General features: G+C 25.2%; 1 protein-coding gene and 1 long non-coding RNA gene across 7 annotated transcripts in view; both read right to left on the bottom strand.

The window, feature by feature from the left end:
• LOC126899357 (pentatricopeptide repeat-containing protein 2-like) overlaps nucleotides 1-9,024 on the bottom strand; it is a 68,525-nt gene extending 59,501 nt beyond the window's left edge. For all 6 annotated transcript variants that reach the window (XM_050674231.1, XM_050674259.1, XM_050674277.1 and 3 more), the window contains exons 1-2: nucleotides 8,862-9,024; nucleotides 8,224-8,250 (exon numbers count right to left, since the gene is read on the bottom strand). In XM_050674231.1, the coding sequence (XP_050530188.1) occupies nucleotides 8,224-8,250; nucleotides 8,862-8,952 (118 nt within the window). In that variant the 5' untranslated portion in view covers nucleotides 8,953-9,024. The remainder of the gene's footprint in view (nucleotides 1-8,223; nucleotides 8,251-8,861) is intronic.
• Nucleotides 9,025-17,875: 8,851 nt separating this feature from the next.
• LOC126899410 (uncharacterized) lies at nucleotides 17,876-23,598 on the bottom strand. The gene is made up of 3 exons (XR_007702578.1): nucleotides 23,244-23,598; nucleotides 22,270-22,350; nucleotides 17,876-18,293 (listed from the first exon to the last, which is right to left on the bottom strand). It is a non-coding gene; the product is annotated as an uncharacterized LOC126899410 (long non-coding RNA).
• Between the last annotated feature and the right edge of the window lie 666 nt (nucleotides 23,599-24,264).

The following is a 24,264-nucleotide window of genomic DNA, read 5'->3' as shown; positions in this document are numbered from 1 at the left end:
ATATTAACAAATTAATATTTAGACAAAACAAATATATATAGTCTGACCTTGCTTTCATACCAAAATGAAATGTTTGAGTTTTTAATTCAATAGTAAATAGCATTTGAATTTTTAATAAAACTTAATTTGTTTATTAGATATAAACATTTAAAGTTTCAAATTTTTGAGTTAATATATAGGTATAATACACTAGGGATTACAAATACAGGTTGCTAATTGATTTTTTATGACATCGATATTAGCAGGTACACAGCATTGTTATTATCAATGATAGTAAGGTACATTGTTGTGAGTTTATAAATACACTAACTGACAATACAAAAAGTATATCTATTGATAGTCATAATTGATAATAAACAATTCGTGACTGTGANAAGTATATCTATTGATAGTCATAATTGATAATAAACAATCCGTGACTGTGATAGCAATATCATAAAAATCCAATTAGCTATCTGTATTTGTAATTCCTTGTGTATTATACCTATATATTAACTCAAAAATTTTAAACTTTAAATGTTTATATCTAATAAGCTAATAAAATTATATTAAAAATTCAAATGCTATTTACTATAAAATTAAAAACTCAAACATTTTATTAAATTAAAAATATGTGTTACCATTTAAAAAAACAAAGTTGACCCCCTTCCAAGGCATAAAGGATGAACTTAAAAAGTATTACATAGTTAATAATTCAAGAATAATGTGTAACTAAAGATAATAATAAAAAAAAAATTTTAATTATTATTATTGTGTAAGTAATTGAGTGGGTTATGATAAAAAAATCATTCTGTAGATGATAAATAAAATTAACGCCGTCGGCACATTTAATATAGAATTGTAATGAAATATTTACAAAATGTAATTATATTTGATACATATAATTTTTTTTTTATCAAGCATATTCATATTTAAATATTGTATATCTATGTAAATGTTTATGAGACACATAATATTAATTAGAATTATTTTAATATAATAATGGTTAGAATTAAAATTTGCCAATGTTTTCAGCTCCATTATTCAATAATATGATATATTTATATATATATATCAATGTATACTTACCATATAAATCACATTTAAAACGAAAATTCCACTTTTCATAAAAAATTTCTAAAAAAAATAATATTAATAGATTTAAACATTTGTAACTTTTCATTAAATATTATTTAAATTTTATTGTGTAGTTAATTTCATAATCTTTTCTATTGCATAGGATGCTACACGTTATTCTTCATGTAAAGTTTTTTGTCTTATCATGAGTACATAAAAAATATTAAATTTTAATACTAAAAATATGAAGAAAATTAGGGCGCGATAATTTTTATCTTTTTAAAAAGAATAAATAATTGATAAATAACTAACCATAAATATAACTAACATAATAGTTTGTTATACTGTTAAATATAAAATTAGATTTAAAAAATTAGATAAATTATGATCAAAAAATTGATCCAATTGAGTTCCTTATCATTTAAATAGAGTTAAACTATACAACGTCAAAATACAGTATCTGATATTAGCTTCGATGCGAAGCTGAAAAGGTATTGGTTTTACTATGATGTATTTTTTTTTTTTTGTTGCCACCTTTTCTCAGCTCTCACCGAACGGATTTCTTTCAACGATACGTCAAAATATCACAAATCGTATCTAGTCGAAGAAATTACCCTTAAAAATTGAAAAAACTTCTCTCGTTCCCCCTAAATGGGGGAAACCTCCAAAAAAATTACAAATTTAAAAAACGCTAATTTTTTTTACTAAAAATTGCCGTAACTTTTTCAAAAATGAACATATCAATATAATTTTTTTTTAGATGCTTGATATCCTTATCTATTATTTGGTATACTTTTTTTGTAAATTTGACCCTTAACTGCCCACAGGGGGGATTTAAAATGACAACTTTTTCACAAAAAATTAACTTTTGAAAATGTTCTGGAATGTCTGACACTTTTATATATGTCTTAGATTAAAGCTAATGTAATTTACTTTATTATTAAAAAAAAAAATTTGACCTCTGGACTTGTCTTCATGGTGAAAATGACTACCGAATGCTATTTTTGTGTGAAAATTCTCGATTTTATAATTTACATTTTTTACTTTAAAGTGCTATAACTTTTTAAAAAATGTATGGATCAATACAATTTTTTCATGAGAAGTAGTATTTATATACATCTTTCATTTGACATACTTTTTTTTTAAATCGGACTATTTCCCTTAATACAGGGGGGGGTTCAAAACATAAAAATGCATATAGAAAGGAGAATTTTTTCAACTTAACTTTTTGCTATAACTTATTGAAAAGTGTATGGATCAACACAATTTTTTATAAGAAATAATATTTTTTAATAATCCCTTTTTCATTCAGGATATTAATAAGAAAATAGCAGATCATATAGCTTTTGGAATAATCCACAATTTTTTTTAAATTAAACACTATCTAAAGATTTGCATCGAAGCGTTTTTTTCTTTTAGTAATTTTAATCACTGTCAGATATCATTATACTTGATCCAATTATACCACGTCAACACTGTACCGCGACCTCTCTGTGCTGGGATTTTTTATCATAAACTTTCACAAAAATCAACCTTAAAGGATTAACAAAATAGGTTAAATATGTCATTTTTCATATTTTTAACATATTAATAATTAAAATCAGTATTAATGTAAAACAATTTTTATTTATGTCAATTTTTATTTTTTAATAATAAGTAGTACTATCAAAACTTAAAAGTGATAAAAAAAGTCTAATTGGAGATTTAAAAACAGCGTTTTTTCAAGTTGAAAAAGAAAAGTATATTTTTGTTTATTATAATTTCTTTGCAGAATAATGGTAATTAGTATAAACCAATAGTACTTAGTATTAAGGGTGTAATAAATTAGTAGTAATATGTATTTAGGAAGCATTATAATAATAACTGGTAATTAAGGGAGAGAAAATAGGAATAATTAGTAATTAAGGTTGTGAAATATAGTAATAAGGGAGAGAGAAAAAAGTATTTAAGAGTAGTTAATAATTAAGGGTGAATAATAAAGAGTAGGTAGGGGGAAGTATGTAATTAAGGGGGTATACTAAAGAGTAATTAGGTGGAAATATGTAATTAAGGGGGTACACTAAAACAGTAGTTAGGGGGAATATTAATTAAGGGGTTTACTAAAAGAGTAGTTAGGGGGAAATTGGTAATTAAGGGGTAATTAAAGAGGGGTTAGGGGGTTATTTTATTAATTTGTAGATTTTGTAGCTTTTAATTAAAAAAATATATAGTGTTTTATAGCTATATTTTTTTGTGTCTGTGAACGCTCAATCTCAACTCTCGCTGGACCGATTTTGATGAACATAACATTTAAAGATCACAAATCGCATCTAGTAAGACATTACCTTCAAAAATTAAAAACGTTTCTCTCGTACCCTGTAAATGGGGGAAATCCTCCAAAAAATTACAAATGTAAAAATCGCTAATTTTCGACATTTTTTAATTTTTTTTACTTAAAACTGCAATAAATTTCTTTATTGAATCTATATAACATTTTTTTATAAATCTGACCCTTTGCCTGCCTACAGGGAGGATTCAAAATGANCCTTTACCTGCCCACAGAGGGATTTAAAATAACAACTTTTTCACAAAAAATTAACTTTTTTCTTTTAAATTTTTAAAATGTTCCGGAAAGTCTGACACTTTTATATATATCTTAAATTAAAGCTAATGTAATTTACTTTATTATGCAAAAAAAATTTTGGACTTTATTTTATCTTTACGGTGAAAATGCCTACTGTATGCTATTTTTGTGTTAAAATTCTCGATTTTATATTTAAAATTTTTAACTTTATAATGCTATAATTTATTGAAAAGTGTATGGATCAACACAATTTTTTGTGAGACATAATATTTATATCCCTTTTTCATTCGACATACATTATCTTTATCAAGATATTAATAAGGAAATAGCAGATCATGTAGCTTTTGGAATAATTCACCAATTTTTTAAAATTAAATACTATCTAAAGATTTGCATCGAAGCTTTTTTTTTTTATAGTGATTTTAATCACTGTCAGATATCAGTATACTTGATCCAACTATGTCACGTCACCACTGTGCTGTGACCCCCCTGTGCTGGGTTTTTTTTTTTTAATTATACTGGACAGTAAATTTTGTCAGGTATATGACTATTCAGTTCTGTTTTTTATTGTGTCGTAACTTCTAAAATAATTATGTTATTATTACAGAATAATTATGAAAATTCACAAGTTTTACTTCAATAACTATAATATAGTCTTTTTATGTATACAAAAGTCAATTTTTATAAGAATGTTGGTTATTGTGGTATAACGTTGTATAGAATAGTTGTCATAGATAAGTCTTGATTTTTATGATAAATTAATAGACTTATATACCATTACATAGATAAATGAATTTATAAACAGTACTGTTATGATAATATAAATAGAAATTTTTTTCTTTAATTGTACGAATAATTAAATACGTGCAATTTCATTGCCGATATACTAGCACAATTTCAAAAAACATATTATCAATGATCATAATTTAGGATTTTTATCACATATTTATGCGCAGAAAACATATCTTAATGATATATCTGTGCGTGTATATAAAAGAAAATTGCTGACAGAACGGTTGAAATTTTAAAACAGTAAAGGGCAAGTTAGTAAACACGACCCAACAAATAATACCCACTCAAATTAACTTATTAATTATTTATTATACACAATAATACACTTAAATAGTGATGTAAAATTATCGTAAAATACTTTTTCTAGAATATTATTGGGAATGTTCTTGAGAAAATTCTCTAAAGACAGATATTGTTTTATCATATTTTATATTATTATAAAATAATCTTGAATTTACATACAAATATACAATTTGTCAGTTCCAAAATAACATATTTAGCGTCATATAGTTCGTTCATACGTGTAATAACTCAAAAAGATAGAGTGATGTGAATAAATTGAATGGTTGGGTTACTACTTTTGTTGTATTAATAATATTATTATTCAAGGTATGAATACGACGTTCTGTAAGAAAGGTAGAAGCTGATAGAAAAATTAATTGATCTTCATTTTATTAATATGAGATTTATTGTGATTAATTGTAAATTCTTTAATATCAATAATGCAACGAGTTTAGAGAGTTATCGATGATAGGTGGAATTGAGTCACCTCGTGTGTTTACCCAGAGTGGTATGGTGGCTATATACGTATATCCAACCTAACTCCTGAAATAGACACATATCAAATCGATAACTCTGCCAAATAACTCTGTACAAACATTATCAATTTATTAAATTTACGTGGTATATTTCTTATTACTGATGATCACTTGATTTTCTTTTATACCACTTAATCTATGTCCTCATAAAATTTAATTCTAAATCTTATATATTTTTGGTGAAATTATTAGTTTCTTACCGAGATATTTTTAATGACACTTTGAAATAAATAAATGTTGTTTTCTTGTATAATTATGATGGAGACACGGTGGATCACTTCTCGCATATATTTTGATATGAAAATAGAGTGCAGACTGGTTAACTGCAATTTAACGTTCTGAGTACCTTTTAATAATTGACCGCGTCTGAGTGAGTGAGAGCATTCTGACCATGATCAGAGTGACATCTGAGCCAGAATGCTCATTATTTTGTGCTTTTTATAATAATTTTGATGGTATTTTCAAAGTCAAGAAGTGATCACCGACGCTATCATTATTTCTTTATTAATTGCAATTTATTACATTTATGTCATTAATGATCTAATTTCATAATGTTCTATTGTTTGTTCTCTAAAATCTTACACATTATTCATTACTTTATGTCAAACACATTACTATTACATATTGTTTATTATTTCTAGTTTCTTTTTATAATTATGTTTTTTAGACAAAATTACATTGATATATTTTTAAACATTTAAAAACTATGTATATAGCTTATTGTTATATTAGTATAATTGTCGTGTTATATGATTTATTAATTAAATTCTTAAGTTACACATGGTAACAATAATGACATACTATGTATATCATAACATACGAAGTTAGAGAATATAGTCTTTTTCAAAAAAAAGTTACTAATTATCCAATTTTATGTTTTCGAATTAACAAATGTTATATCTTAATATGTTACTTCAAAGTAACCAAATTTATTTATTAATATATGGTATTGTGTGTTTGAACATTAAGGAATGAGTGAATATTTTGGTCTAAGTCAAATTTTATTATTTCAAATATATTTGAAAAATTTTCTTTTATTTTTATTTGGATGCACTGAAACATTTTAGATGAGTGGTAAAGAGAAATTTGATGAAATGAGTTGATAATATCTTGTTATTTCAATTTATATAAGAAAATATTAAACATAACTTTATTAAAATTTGTTGAATATAAATGTCAACGAATATACCTAGATAGCAATTTAAAACAATAACATTGTAAAAATATTATTTAACAAAAAATGTTATTAGGGTAGAAGCAGATACCTGGTACCGATTGATCAGTAACCTAGCAGGGAGTCGAAGGGAATCGGTGATTACGACAGAGCAGCGCATAGGGTAGCCCACAGTTCCAACTTCGCCCATACGTATACACTGTTGGAACTATACAGTCAACATTTTTCTTATTTTATTATAAAGTTGTTTCTGTAATAATTTATTTCTTTAAATAAAATCATTAATTTGTTGAATATTCACTAAAAAGGTAGAGCATTAAACTCTGTTTATAATATTTTATAATTACGTCCATTTACGAATTAAAAATAATGTATAAATAGAATAAATAAACATTATTTGAAAATTTTATGCTTACAATGGAAATGTACATATTTTATAATAAATATTACCTTTGGTTACCTTTTCAAGTTTTTCATCTGAAATCGAACATAATAACAATTAGGTTTTAGTAAAATTATTAAAATTATGTCACACTATAAATATAATTTTAATTTTAACACAAATAAATTTAGTATAAATCAATAATATAATTTTAAACGGATGAGATCTTTTTTATTAGCTCCGATGAGTAGTTGAGATTTATTAGGTGATAAAGAAAAAAACTTATAATTTTCGGGGAAAATGACCAACTTTGTAATATTTCCATAGTAACAGAATACTTTCATCATTCTAAATTACTTCGAGTTAAAGATTATTTTATGTAATATATGATTAAAAACAGAAAAACAATTCGATAATTAGTCCATTATGAGTAATCAACCTCAATAACGATTTATTTTTTTGTAGATATGTTCAGGCTCAGAAAGGCTAGACCCACCGAGATTTTTTAGGTTTAATCTGGGGCATCTCATAAATACTTATACCTACATTTTATGATTGGTATAGTCCCTTCAAGGTATTTATAATATTACTATAAAATAAACAAGATGAATATAATATTAGTCTAATGTACAACTCATGTCTTCTTTTTCCTCATTTTTAGCCCAACNAACTCATGTCTTCTTTTTCCTCATTTTTAGCCCAACTACTTGCGATTGGCCACCCTTATCGTAAACTTTCACTTGACACGAACTCCCACATCGTCAACGCTCACATCAGCCTTCCTCATATCGCATTCAATAACATACCTCCATCTCTTTTTTGGTTTTCTTCTACCTATTATTCCTTCAAAATTCATTTCTATAACAGTTCTTACAACATTCGATTCCTCTCTCCTCATAACATGACCAAACCATCCAAGATTATTTTCTCTAGTTATGCCACTTATCCATCTAAGCATCTCATCTCTGCTACAATCACTCTTTGTTTTATTCTTCTGTCAACAGCTCTACACAGCTACCTCTCCTCGTCCAACAGATCGCGCGATGCTGAGTGACCGCGGGTGACGCGAACCGGTCCAGCCCGGCGGCTACTTGATGAATCATATATTACTTTTCCTTTCAACGTCCTCACGGAATAAATAATTGTGATATTTGTACGGAATTATTAAATACTAATTTAAAATATATGTTAAAATAAATTTAACCGCTGTGTTATTTATTTGTTTATTTATTATAACAACAGTGCGTATTATTCATTGTCTAGAAATCAAGGTTAAATTTCGTTCCACCTAGTTGTACAGGTTTTTCCATCTTCTCTATAGCACAAGAATTATTATTTTCTTTTTGGGATAAAGTTAAAAATAAGATAAAAGTATTTAAAAAATTTTAATTATTTAATGTGGTTTTTTTTGGTATTTTAATCCATTGGTATAACTTACTTGTTAAATGTATCTTGTAGCCTACATCTGTAATTAAAAAATATTAATCAGAAACATTAAAATATTATTTTAAATGTTTTAAACAATTATTATAATAGTAAAATTTTAAACAACTTATTGTAAAATCTGAATTTCCAATGACCAAAACCATTCCTGGTTATTTATAGTGCCTACCCATCTCTGAATTTTGTTAAATAGCATTATATTTATGAGACTAAACTTGATAAGTTTAGCATCATTAATATGATGTAATATTGCATAGAGAGGAAAATAGTTCATTTAGACCACTTGTAAGATTAAATATATAAAAAGAGTAAACAAAATGAACTATTGAAGAAAGAGTTACATACCACTCGAAAATCTGATATATAATCCCAAATAACAATAAAAAAATATTTTCATGAAATATTTTTATAGTATTAATATAACATTATATGTTATAAAAATATTATTATAACTTTATTTTAAAAAAATGCTTCAAGGATTAGTCAAAATTATTATCTCTGAAAAACTCATCTATTAAAACTCAGGTATGTTTATATTATAATATAATATTTTAACACATTTAAAATTAAATATTTCGAAATATATGAAATACTTAAAACTATATTTTCATTAAAAAATATTTATTTATTTACTTTGCCATAACTTTCGTTTTGGTATTGTACTGACAGACGGTTTTATAAAATAAAAACAAAAAAATAAACAATATGTGTGTAATAAACGCATTGTATACTATTTTATGAAAAATAATCAAAAGAATATACTTTAAGTTAAAAACGGGCTGATACGTTTTAATTCAAAAATTAATATCTACAATTTTGTCGTGTTCAAATATAATTATATACGTTTTTCATCCATGATCAAATAAACGTCATATTTTTTATCATAATTTTAATATTATATTTACAATATCGTTATTTATTACAAGATTTTTGGTAAAAAAAAAATTAAAATTATGCATTATTTTAATATTTTCACAATAGTTTCAGAAAAATTATGTTGTTAATGTAAAATAAAATTTTTGTACAACCTTCTAAAGCGATTAAAATAAGGCAGTTTAGTATAATTTATAAAATTTTATTTTAATATTTAATAGTTGTACATTATAATAGTTTTAATTAAAAATACAGGCTCAAATAAATTTTACATTTTAAATGTCTTGAAAAACAAAATTAAATTTATTCATAACAAACTAGTAAATTCCGTCTTTAGTAAGCTAATAAAAATCTTCCAAGCTTCGTCAATAATTTTCCAGAAGTAACGTTATCTAGTATATTTGTTGAAAAAAAAAATTTTAATCTGAATACACTTAGTAATTTTGACAAAAATGGGTTTAAAAAAACTAAAAAACACTCATTAATATACGAAAAATATGACACAAAGCGCCCACACTTTTTTCACAATAATACTAGTATTTTTCGTTCATTATTGTTTTAAGCTAATTTTAAAAATTATTTTTAACTTTTTAGTTCGATATGCTTTAAAGGCGTGTTATTTTAAACTATATTTATGTTTCACTTTTTAGTTTCATGTTATGATAGTAGTAATTATCAATATCATGGTTGTAACGAGTAACGGGAAATCAGGTTTCGATTCCAGAGAGGGAGTCTGAGAAACGGCTACCACGTCCAAGGAAAGCAGCAGGCGCGTAACGTGGAGGTAGTGACGAAAAATGACGATATGGGAATCATCCACCGTAATCGGAATGAATACACTACATATCTCTTAATGAGAGTAAAGCGTGTTAATATATATTTTTAATAGTAATTAGAATATATATATATACATGTAAAGCGACTTAAGTACGTAAACGTATCATGCACGCGAGCGGTATAGGTCAGTCAAAATAAAAATTAGTTTATATATATATATATAAACTAATATAAGAGTGTTAAAAAGTAGAACTTTTTTAACTTAACTTTAGAAAATGTTCCTGAAATACTGCGTCCTTTAAGCATATGTTAAATTAAAGCTTATGTTACGTACATATAAATGTACGTATAAATAAAAGAAAAATATATGTCTCAACGACTTATCAATATTTTTCAACCCCTGAAGTACGATATATATTTAAAATAGCATTAAATAGGTAGTTCCAAATTTAGAGGGAAACTTCGTGCTATTAATAATTTGGATGTATTAAATAATTTGTTAATTGGTTAATCCACTTGTTAAAACAAAAAAATTAGAAAGTAAAAAAAATTTTAAAGGAGAAGACTATAAAATATGCTTTTGGAAAATTATTAGGTATATTTTTTTCAGTAAACGAGCTAATATAACTTATTATAAATACAATTTCTTGTATATAATAATTTAATATACAAACAACAACAAAAAATAACTTTCGTTTTTTAATTTTTATTTAAAAATCTCAAATAACACATAAAGTTTTCAATATTTTTTATTAAAATTCAAATTAAAACTTTATGTCATAGAACAAAAATATATCATTCTTGTAAAAAAATTGTATAAATGCAATTTAAATCAAACACATGTTCATTAGCTTATTCTCGAAAAATTTGACATTGTTTGGTAAATATTTAAAAAAATGTTTACATTAAATTTGCTAAAATTAGTATATTTTTTTAATCCAAGGAAATCATGTTGCTCAATCGTCAACTTGTCGCGCTCTCGCATATTTTAAGTATAAGTTACTAGGATAATTGATATACACGTATGTGTATATGATGAATACTTAAACATAAAAAATAAATATATAAATATATATATATGTATGTAATAACAAACATATACAGGGTGTTCAGTAAGTCAGGAAACGGGTTTCTATTGTTCTCATTGTTTGTAACAATGAGAACAATAGAAACCCGTTTCCTGACTTACTGAACACCCTGTATAGATATATGTATGTGTTAACTGACATATTTTTAAAGTATTATCAATCATACAAGGATGTAAGTGTTAACAGATGAATTGCTGTGTAAGCATGTATATTTTAAGAATGTTTATTCTTGAGAAACTTTTATTCAAAAATATTCCATCAAGTTTGTTCTTTACCGATTTCTAATATTAATTTACTCAAATTACAATTATTATTTTTTTTATTAAAATAAAGGCGACAGCAGCAAAGTCCATTGACTGTGAATACATGTATATCAAATGTATATCACAATAAAATATCTATTTCAATAATTAGATCAGGTTATATGGATATTATATTAACTTCAATAGTTCGGTACCTTTGAGGATTTTAATTACTATTTTTATACGTTTGCCACTATTTTCTGTCAGTATCAAATACAAATTATGAATAATGAGATTTAAAAAGCTTTTAATATAATTCATTTTATTAAAAACGATTATTTAATTATAGAAATAACAAAAAAAAAGATATTCTAAAAAATAAATTTTATCACAAAAAAATACTTAAATTTACATCTGATTTATAGCAAATAATAAAAAATATTCAACTTATTCTTAATCATTTATGTTATTACAAACAATTTTAACAATAATATCAAATAGAATATAATTTTCCCTAATTATATCCCGATAGAAAGTTTTATAAATTTATAAGTATTATACATGATTATATACGTATTGAAGTAATTAATTATAGAACGATATTTATATTCAATAATGTAATATTCTAATTTTTATGGAGAAATCATAAAAAGTTATTACCTTGTTTTATATTTTGTTACATCTATGACAAACCTATATCAAATCTCTTTTTATGGGTTTATTAAAAAACAAAAAAACTAAATATTGATTATTCTGACTGTCGTTAGTTAATTGTAATTTCAGTTATGAAATTGAAATTTTAATTAACCATAAGTTACGAGTAGCTGGAACATTTTTCTTAATGGGCAGCCCGCTTCCTTTCTATTAACATTTTGATACACATGTTTATATTAAGTATATTTTGAAAGATAATAATATCTTTGATAAAGTTTAACATATTATTGTATTTTTATTAGTTAAATATAAATTATTATTATTATAAATGGAATTTTGAAAGTGTCAATATACTTTTCAATAATTAAAAAACAATTATTTTTTTGCTCAACATAGTACTTTGACTTTTGTCATTGTAGGAGTCTAAAACGTCAAAGTATTTTTAAAATTATTGTTTAATACTAATGAAAGTATAAAATTGACGATGAAATAGTTGTCTTTATTATACATATGGTTTTCATTTTATCATATTACTCATACTGACTTTTGTATCTATTTCTTCACGAATATGACAATGTAAAAGCATTTAAAACTGGTTATCTATTTTTAAATGTGACAGGATTGTCCAATATACAGTCCACGACAAAAAGATAAAGGCACAACATTTAATCAAATAAAATTCTATATTTATACATATATGGATTCTATGTACTACCAAACTTCAGGTTATACCCAAATGATAGCAATCTTATCTTATTTCTTGATCATAAATTAATAAATGAAGTCTTATCGATGAATTTATTAGATTTTGTTGTAATTACAGTTTGGTGACACCAAACAATCAAGTCAATGTGTAACTTTTATTGTTGTGACTAATGAATTGTGTGTTAGTACAATCGATTTCAACTATTATTTTTGATTATAATTAGTTTAAATTTATTATTATGGAATGCTCAGTTGGTTTAGCAGTGAACGAAGTGTGTCACAAATCTGTTTACGGTGTTAATAATCAAATATTATTAAACATTTTCGATTTTTCTTATGAAAACTAATAACTCCTTGCTTAAAGAATAAGCTGTTCTTTAACTACAATTTGTGAGTATCACAGTAAAATTGTAGATTGTTTTTATTTTGTGTTTGGTAGAAAATGTTCTAATCCAATTAATATACATAAAATAACTGTCCATAAAGGTTACATTGAAATGAAACTACAAACCGCTCTTTAATATTCAAATTTGGAATTAATACCTGGAAAGACTTTATATAAAACATGTTTAAACCGTTTGAAAGTTTCTGCTGATTACATGAATATGAGTGTTAAGCATGATGAACCCGTGTATGAGTCTATAGAAAATAATTTAGAAACAATAAATAACGCTTGTAACAATTTAGGTATATCACCTATTTAATTAAATTTTGCTATCAAAATACTGCAAGATTTAAAAAATTTAAATCAAAATTTCGATGTTAAAAATTTTTTAAGTTTATAAACTTAAGAATAAAATTGAAGTATTATTTAATGTGAGTAAAACAGCATTAGTTCCACTGTGATAGCTTATTTTGATGTGAAGTTATAGGCTCTAGAACATAAGGAGTTTTTTCATGTTTCTAATTATAAAAAATGCCCTATGTGGTAAAAAACATTAAAAAAAAAAAAATTTTTTTTTTGTTCTCAATGACCTTTAAGTAATTTATGATAAAAATTTCAAAAATTTCTGAACTATAGCAGCACACACGTAGGTGGATTCACATGGAATGAACCTAAATCAAAAAACTTATATCATACGTTTTTGTAAAAACTATTATTATTTGTTATCAATATTATATAATTTTGAATTCAGATAAATTTCAATTACTGCAAAAATGTATTTTAAGTGTTTATTTACTATTTAGAATAATTGAAAATCCCATTTTAAAAGAAAATAATTGAACGAGCTTTCTCCAACAGAAAATTTATTCCTCGGCCTCCTTTAATGAAAAGTATTGAGAATGACTTTCGTAAATTATCCTTCAAAATAAAATCTGAGATGTTTTAATGTAACCTTATTGCTACGACTACAGATGTTGGTCGATTTTTAAAAAGTGAATAATATATTTATTTTTATTTGTATAGGTACCTATTAACAGATTTTATAGGTAGTAATATAATATATTTTGTTAGATCATACATTGGAATAACAGTGTCACATGGACCAAAGAGGATTTATTAAAAATTAATTGTCTTTTAACACTGAGAAGACTAGAAGGGTCACATACATATGATATCTTAGTTAAAGCTATAGATGAAGTATACACAAAGTTTGAAATTTCAGATAAATTATTTTGATGTATTACATGAAATGGTTCTAATTTTGTAAAATATTTTAAGCAAGATCTATTCATATTAATATAATTAATAACTATAAAATTATTTATATTTCGGAAAGTATTAATTTTTTCATTTATATTAATGGAAAATCATTATTTTAAATTAACCTCTCATAAATTAGCTTGAATTTCTCCCTTATTATATTTTTTAGAACATTGGAACAATGTACTTGATGATGAAAATTATGAAATTTCTGATTAGTTGCTTGTGAATAAATCAATGAATTAAAATTAGATGTTCATTAGATAAAATGAATCAGAAAAAATTTATGTCGTCAATTTGAGCATTTTAAATAATGAAGAACAAGATTATCATTATGCGTTACCCAAACAACCCAAAAACGTAAACATTACCCAAAATCACTGATGTTGTGCACACACAATTAATTTGATAGCAACAATGGTAAATAAAAATTAATATATGTAGATAGCCATCCATTGCACATTTAAAAAGTTACATTTTAGATCAAATATTTTATTTATTTAATTAACAATTTTTGTAAAGGACTCTAAAAAAGCTTTGTCTAATGCTGCTTTTAAAAAACAGTCCAGAATCACTTTGTTGAACAAACAAAGGTGCTTGACCAAGTCAGCTGATTTAATCAAACAAAATCTGGGCATTTATTTAACAATACCCAATGAGACACTTTGAAATTTATTGTATAATGCAGTGGTGTTGCTTGATAAATTAATTAAAAACAATGATCTTAAATTTAGAATTATTATGGATAAATTGGCTGTTATTGAGTTAATACTAAAATAAAATAAATAATTTATTGATATTTTATCGTCTATATATATATTTACAGATTTAATAGATGTGACATTGAATTTTTAAGTCAATGTCAAAAAATAATGGGACCAATTTCAATGAGCCTAGATTTATTACAAGATTATACTAACTTATATTCTGGTAATGTCATACCTAGTATTGAAGAGTTAATTTATAAATATGGATCAATGACACATGATCACACAATTCCTAATTATATTCAAGGTCTGGTATAGTAAATGGTATGTAATAACAATAAAGCAATATAATTTTAAGAGAATTTATCTCAATACAATATTTGATGTAGTGAGTAATAATACATAAATATACTTCAACAGCCAAGTACATTTACTATTTTACCCATTTATTAGCTTCGATGCGAAGCTGAGAAGGTATTAATTTTACTATGATGTGTTTTTTTTTTTTTTTATGTCTGTTGCCACTTTTTCTCAGCTCTCACTGGACCGATTTCTTTCAAAAATACGTCAAAAGATCACAAATCGTATCTAGTTGAAGACATTACCCTTAAAAATTGAAAAAAATTCCCTCGTTCCCCGCAAATGGGGGAAATATCCAAAAAAATTACAAATTTAAAAATCGCTAATTTTCGTAATTTTTTCACTTTTTTTTCTTAAAACTTCCATAACTTTTTGAAAAATCAACAAATCAACATAATTTTTTTTTATACTAAAACCTTAAATATTTACCTTTCATTTGATATCATTTTTTTGAAAATCTAACACTTAACCTGCTCATTGGGGGAGATTTAAAATAGCAACTTTTTTACAAAAACTAACTTTTTCAACTTAATTTTTGAAAATGTTCCGGAAATACTGCGTCCTTTAAACATATATCAAATTAAAGCTTATTTTATGTACTATAAAATGAAAAAAAAAAATTTGTCCCGACACTTTTTCTTCTACATTTAAACGGCTGCCGTAGTTAAAAAAACACTATTTTTGTGTTAAAATTTTCGATTTTCGATTTTAAATTTTCAACTTAAAAATGCTATAACTTTTTGAAAAATGTATATATCAGCACAAATTTTTTTTTTCTAAATACATTATAAGTACATCTTTCATTTGACATACTTTTTATTAAAATTGGACAATTTCTCCTTATATAGGGGGCGTTCAAAACTTAAAATATTGTAAAAAACATAAATTTTTTTCAACTGAACTTTTGAAAATGTTCCGGAAATACTGCGTCCTTTAAACATATATCAAATTAAAGCTTATTTTATGTACTATCAAATCAAAAAAAAAAATTTGTCCCGACATCTTATCTTCTATGTGCAAATGGCTGTCGAAAATTTAAAAAAAAATGTAATGTTTGCGATAAAAATGACCTTTTATCGGGATGTTTTTTGTACTTAAAACTGCCATAACTTTTTCAAAAATGAACAAATAAAAATAATATTTTTTTGTATTGAAACCTTAGATATTTCCCTTTCATTTGATATAATTTTTTTTGAAAATCTAACACTTATTCTGCTCACTGAGGGAATTTAAAATAGTAATTTTTTTACAAAAAATAACTTTTTCAACTTGATTTTTGATAATGTTCCGGAAATACTGCGTCCTTTAAACATATATAAAATTAAAGCTTATTTTATGTACTACAAAATGAAAAAAAAAAATTTGTCCCGACGACCTATCTTCTATACGCAAATGGCTACCATATTCAAAAATATGCTATTTTTGTATGAAAATTATGGGTTTTGTATTTTATTTTAATAGAAGTTGATGTTGCTTTTGCAATTATCCAACAATTTTTTAAAATTAAACACTATCTACAGATTTGCATCGAAGCGTTTCTTATGATAGTGATTTTAATCACTGTCAGATTAAATCTAGACTGAACCCAACTATGCAATGTCTCCACTATGCCGCGACCCCACTGTGCTACCGTTTTTTTTATTATTATTTTAGCCAATTTTGTTCTATAATATTGATAAGTATCTCAAGTTTCACATATTTATATTTATTTTCAAACTTTATTAATTGTTACTGACTAGTTCGTACCTTATACATAATCACATTATATGGTATTCGTGAGATGGCCACCGCCTCTTCGTTGCCTCAGTGTATTATTTCAGGTACTTACCAGTTAGGTCATTTGTAATACCTTTATAGAAAAACTTTAATAATTTCTTTTTATATCTACTTGTCTTTATTGTTCTAAACCCTAGGACTCTACAACCCCGATAGAACCTCATTTCTCCTAAATTTACCAAATCTCCAAATATCCAACACTGGTCAAAAATACCTCAATCACCCTTTGCTTATTTTTGTATTACTACATTACCTTAATTCTATTTTTCTTTTTGTTATGTGAAGCTTTATGGAATATTGCTTAAAATCATAGTGTAGAATAAATGAAGTAGGCGATATAAGTGTTTAAAACAAATAAATGACGCATAGCCGTTTATTACATTAATAGAAAAAATACTTTTATAAAAGACTGATATACGTACAAAGTATTAAATAATAATATAGGAGGTTATGAAGGTTGAAGCAAGTAATTTAATACTCGCATTTACCTTTATGGTTGCTTATATTAGCTTTGTATTAATTTTTTAGCTTAAAAGTAGTTTTTGTTTGTTGGACATTGCATTGTATATTTAATTAATTAATCTTGTGTATATATAATATTATAATTTATAACTATATCATTATATTGTTTATTGAAGAATTATAATTTAATAAGTAAAAACAAAATTACATTCAGAATTAATTTATGTATGATAGACAACAAAACATTTTTCGTAGACCTGTGATATTAATAAAAAAAATATAAAGAATGTTTAAACAATGTAAATTATTTATTAGAAAATAATAATTTAATAACCTTAATAAAAAGATTATGTATATTTATATTACATAAAAATTGATGTGCGTAAATATAATTATACAAAGCCGTATTTAAAAGACTAGGTGTGTAACAATATAACCCCAATCAGAAAAGTTTCTATTAATTTCAAGTAGGATTAATTTTATATGATATTAATTATTAATTAATTTCTAGGAAATGCCAAATACCTAAATGTGGCATAGTAAATGCTATAATAGTATTTTTGGAATATTTGTTGGAAAGACTACAGATTAAAAAAATTATTTTTTAATGTGTTGACAATCATAAAGGGATAAAATGCTTGAAGTAACAACATCTACATTTTTAAAATCATTTCCTACATTCAGTTCGTCAAATATAGAGTTATATTCTAATGTTATAATAAGTTTATTAATTTTGCGTATTTCATTATCATTATTACTCAATAGTTCGTCTGAAACTAAATAAAATTATAAATAAAAAGGAATAGTGTAAAAATGCACAATAACTTCATGGTGAAATAATTCAAATTAACATTTTTAAATAGATTTTCATATTCATATTCATTTTCAATAGATGTATTTTTAACTATTTATTAGCTATTCTTTTCAATTTTATTACTACTGATACATTCCTAATAAAGATTATTTTATCTTTAATCTTTTTTAATCAATTTTCGATACATATCTATTTATTTTTTAATATCTATCAAATTTTATTGATCTAAATATAATTGTCGTAACACAGTAAAGAGAAAAAATGATAAACGGTAAATGTGAAACTATGTGTACGAAGATGAATATGAGGAGGTGGTGCCTGCTGTCTAGGTATTCACGTGCGTGTTGTCGTACAGCAGTCACCGTGCTCGGCTGACACTCCGGGTTAGCTGTGGGTGTCGAAAGGCTGTTGTTATAGGAAGGGAGAATAAGAGTAACACCTAGGTATGAGGTGCAGACGAAGTGCAAGACACAAATACCAGGTGTACGCAAAAGGAGCCCAAAGTATGAGGTGCAGACGAAGTGCAAGACACAAATACTTGGGGTATAGGAGAGGACAATGAAGTACGAGGTGCAGACGAAGTGCAAGACACAAGTACTCCAAAGAGAGAACGGGGTAGCCGAGTATAAGGTGCAGACGAAGTGCAAGACACAAATACTGGGCGTACCAGATAAGGAGTATAACAAAGTACGAGGTGCAGACGAAGTGCAAGACACAAGTACTTCAGAGAGAGTATATAGGTTAGAAAAGGAATAAACAAAGACTTTACTTTAAACAGTAAGCCGGACAGCGACAACCGAGTACTGAGACTGATGAATGACACAAGGCACTGGAGTCGACTGACCACGATGGTCAGGTCTATTGGGTTTTTATAATAATTACACCTATTGCCGATTTGGCAATAAATATTATTTGTTAATTCACCAGTCTCAGACAGCGGATGTGCTGTCTGTATTTTATTAAAATAATTCTCACGATTATGAAAACGTGACACCATCACATAATGTTTTGTATATTTTTACGTAACTATTAGCACTTTGATTTTACTTCAATTTTTTTCTAAGAATCAAATAAATATGAATATGAAGAAATATTATAATTAAAATTTGTTTTTAATTTGAAATTTGAACTTAATTTTTAGTAAAAAAGAAAAATATGATATTTGAATAAGTTAGCGATGTTTACAAACACAATTTAGTCATAATTTTTTTTTTAGTTTTGATGTAAAGCAGTATTAATATTATTATGATGTGTTTAAATTTTAATTATTTTTGTTTGCATATGTACTATTCCTCATCTCATCATCAAACCGATTTTTTTCAACAATAAATCAAAAGTCCACAAATCGTATCTAGTTTAAAACATTGCCCTTAAAGGTTAAAAAAATGCCCAGTAAATAAGGAAATTCTCCAAAATATCCAGATTTTTAAAATCAATAAATTTTGATATTTAAAAAAAAAAATTTTTTTTTAACTTATAACTTTAAAAAACGTTTTTTTATACATCTTATCTTATGTATGTTTATCCCTTTTCATAAAAAGTCATCCCTAACAAAGTTTTTTCTAATCATATCCAGTTATTTCAGTAATTTAAAAATACACAAAATCTGCGATACTCTACTCAAGACTTTTACTCTCTATGACTTAGTCGCTTTTTCATTTTATTTGGATTTAGAATATTTTTAAATTTATAAACACTTAGGCTTTTTTTAGCTTTAAAAAATATCGGTATCAATTTCTCAATAAAGTATACTTTCTCAAAAAATACTTATTTAACAAATATAAAATAATAAATAAGCTATATTTCTAATCAAAATATAATCTTTAGATTCAGCCGTAGATTATATGTAACGAATTCATATTATTTAAAATCAAAATCGTTTTCGTAAATAATTATATTGGCTATACATTGAGTAGTGTGGAATGCATACACAGTGCATTTAATACACGAATCAACATTGGATACTTAAAATAATATTACGAGATATAAGTGCAAATTTAATTTATGTTTTCAAACAACAAACAATCCATTGCCTAATAAACAACAAAAATTAATCATAAATTTTTATAGGAATATTTAACACAATTTATTCAATATTGTACAACTCCCGACATCATTACATTATTTTACCACCTTTACCTTTCATTTTGTCCATTTTAGCCATTTCACGATTTTTACATTTTATTTAGTCTAACTACCTACTTATTTTTTTATTAAAACACTTTGATTACATTTTTTCTTTTTGGTTTTTTACAACTTGAGGTCAAATAGTATAATCGAATAGGGAGGGTAGTAAGTATCCCTATTTAGCCCCCTTCTTTTACAAAAAATAATAGTAAGTAAGATTTAAGCGTTACTTATAAATATTTTCATGGAGATTTTTTGCAGCTTCAATGTCTATTCAATATATACATAAAAAGAAAGGACACTGCTATTTATGATTAATTTGTATTAACTACATAAGTAAATAATTGAATATCAATTTCATACTAAATTTAATTACTATAATAAGTATTGTACTTATAAATCATAAAACTTGCAATAAAGTATATAATAAGTATATAATTATAATAAGTATATAAGGATATAGGAATTGATTTTCTTTTGAAATAATCAAACAGTTCCTTCTAAAAATTAAGCATTATCAAAGATATGCATCAAAGCGTTTTTTTTATAGTAAAATAATCACTGTTGGATATCATTTACACTTGTCCCCACTTTGTTTTTTTATATAAGATAATGTATTTCCATTCCCGTTCCTTGGGAATGAATATGATTTTAATTAAAGGAATTGTGTATTAATCAGTAATATTTACTTTTTGAGTTAAATAATTTTTAGTTTTAAATCATATTATCAATATTCATATTTTGAATATTAATTAATATTATCCACAAGTGATTATTTTTATTATATAATCACTTTTTTTTATTTTTATATTTTATAATACATTTAAAAATATATTCAATTTACATTAAAAAAAAACCCAGCACAGGGAGGTCGCGGCATAGTTGGATTAAGTATAATAATATCTGACAGTGATTAAAATCAATATAAAAAAAAAAACGCTTCGATGCAAATCTTTAGATAGTGTTTAATTTTAAAAAATATGTGGATTATTCCAAAAGCTACATGATCTGGTGGTTCCTTATTAATATCCTGATTAAAATAAAGTATGTCGAATGAAAAAGGGATTATTAAAAAATATTATTTCTCATAAAAAAATTATGTTGATCCATACACTTTACAATAAGTTATAGTATTATAAAGCTAAAAATATAAAAAATAAAATCGAGAATTTTTACACAATAATAGCATTCTGTAGCCATTTTCACCGTGAAGATAAAATAAAGTCCGAAATTTTTTTTGCATAATAAAGTATATTACATTAGCTTTAATTTAAGATATATATAAAAGTGTCTGTAATAAACCAAAAATAAAAAGAAAGAAAAAGGAAAAGAAAGGTTAGAGTATAAAAATGTGAATGAGAAAGAAAGCGTAGGTTAAATATAAAAAGAAATTAGGGGTATTTGGTAAAATATTATAATNCCTGTAGGCAGGTAAAGAGTCAGATATAAAAAAAAAATATGCCAAATTATAGGTAATAATATTTTGCATCTATATAAAAAAAAATCATATTGATTTGGTTATTTTTAAAAAAGTTATGGCAATTTAAAGTAAAAAACGTATCATTGAAAGAAATCGGTTCGGTGAGAGCTGAGAAAAAGTGGTAACAGAAACAAAAAAAAAAACACATCTTAGTAAAAACATACCTTCTCAGCTTCGCATCGAAGCTAAAAGTGAGTTATTATGAAAAATATTTTTTTTTCATAAAAATTAAAATTGAAAAAGGCGATCATTTATTATAGTGCACAACGTCTCAATCGATATTTAATGTTATCATTAATATTGATTATTTTTAAAAATTAAAAAATCTTACCTTTTGTAATACGAAAGTAACCCTTTAACAATTTTTTCATCATATCATTTCTTTTTTTTACTGCTTTATTAAAAAATTTCTCTACAAACCAGATAAAATAATTAATATACTATTATTAAAAAGGACCAATAGGGTTACTTTAGTTAGTTAGTTTTAGTTATTAGTAAATTCATAGTCAAGGGCATAGTCACTATATCGGTTTATCACGAAAGTGTAATGTACTTAGTTTTATGAAGCTTTGCTATTTTCATTCTTGATCTTACATGTTTTTCTTAATTAGATCCCTGATTTTTACAATATTGTTCCTTATTGTAGTATATACAGGGTGTTCAGTAAGTCAGGATACCCGTTTCCTGACTTACTGAACACCCTGTATATCCTTTTCCTACAAGATGCCGATAGAGGTCTAATACAGCAGAGACCGGTGTTCAGTGTCATACAGTTTCCAAAAATCAACTTATCCTTTCTGTATACTACCCCATTTACAAGTCTTCTCACTTGGTGTGGAGGGTTGTGAGGCATAATTGTTGTTTGCAAGCAAGTTTGATTATGTCTAACATAAATTGGAAATGACTGTTTGTATTATCAATGGTGTGTGTTTCTATTCCCACTAAATTACTAGGATCCGCGGGGATGGGATTCCTATAATTTTTTTAGGATCCCTTACGAAAATTCATAGGGTTCCTACTTAACAAGATTTTTTTTTTGTTTTAAATTTAACTAAAAACTCTACAATAAATAGTGAGATTATGTTGTCAAAGTTTAAAATAACTTCATTAGTTTTTTAGAAATAGCCAAACACATCTGTAGTCCAATCTAGTGAACTATAGTAGTTTCTATATCCTCACTATTTTTTTGAGTTTAAAATTGTAAAAATTTAGGTTATTAAATGAGTTAACTTCTTTAATTCAATTCTTCCAAATAAAACAAAAGGAAAGATTTTGGTAATCAACAAAATATACTAATTTACTTACCATTTATGTCATTACAATCTTCATTAACGTTATCAATAAATATATCTTTACCTATAAAATTTGAATTTTGTGTATTTGAGTATTAAAATTTAAAATTTAGTTTGGCTATTAAGAATATAGTAGGACGATTCGATAACACGGCAATGCCTGTGGCACACTGTCTCGGGTTCGAGACTTGGTCACGGGCGTCTCCATTTGCTGAACGAAACTTCAGTTTAGTGATTGGAGTTACCATCCCCTCTCTCTAGCTATTAACTAACCACCAATACCGATGTATACATAGTTAAGAAACTACCTCTTAGGGAAGGCACAATCGCCCTCAATGAGCAATAAAAAGTGAAAAAAAAAATCATGTATATATTTATTGAATTCATTATGTCTAATATATTATATAAATATATTATGTATACGCTTTAAAAAATGTATTTAAAATTTTTTTATTAATTACCTTCGATATAACGATAAATAAAATTTTCTTCGCTTTTATAGATATTAAGTGTTCCATCTAACGAAGAAAAGATTAGAAAATTAAATAAGAATGTTATATTTGAGACAGCTACAATACTTAATTCTGTTATACATTTATGTATTAGTAAAGAAATGATGTTAAATAATTAGAAAAATATATATTTCGTTATTACCTGTATTTTCTAATTTTGAAATATATGATAAATCTATGCAATATATGTTACAATATACATATAATAATAATTTATCATTTTTGGCTAATATATTTAAAATTAAGAATATATATATGTGGGTACTATTGGTATCTAGATGGCACCACTTCCAGGGTCTGGAGATAGATAGTGGTATCAAGTACATAGAGGGAGATTAAATCAAGTCGTGAGTCGGCTAAGACGTGTCTCTATGTATATTCTGTAGTTTATAAGTGTATTCTGTTTTATATTTTATTTCTGTGTTGTGTGAATATTTTATATAGAGTTTTCGTGCGTAATTAAATATATATGTGTTATTTTTGTTTGTTAACATTTAATAGAGTTTTTGTGTATTAATTTAT

This window comes from Daktulosphaira vitifoliae, unplaced genomic scaffold, assembly GCF_025091365.1.
Source record: "Daktulosphaira vitifoliae isolate Bord-2020 unplaced genomic scaffold, ASM2509136v1 Scaffold_1, whole genome shotgun sequence".
Taxonomy (NCBI): Eukaryota; Metazoa; Arthropoda; class Insecta; order Hemiptera; family Phylloxeridae; genus Daktulosphaira; species Daktulosphaira vitifoliae.
The sequence above is the reverse complement of the archived record's forward strand: the minus strand, read 5'-3'. Positions and strand labels throughout refer to the sequence as shown.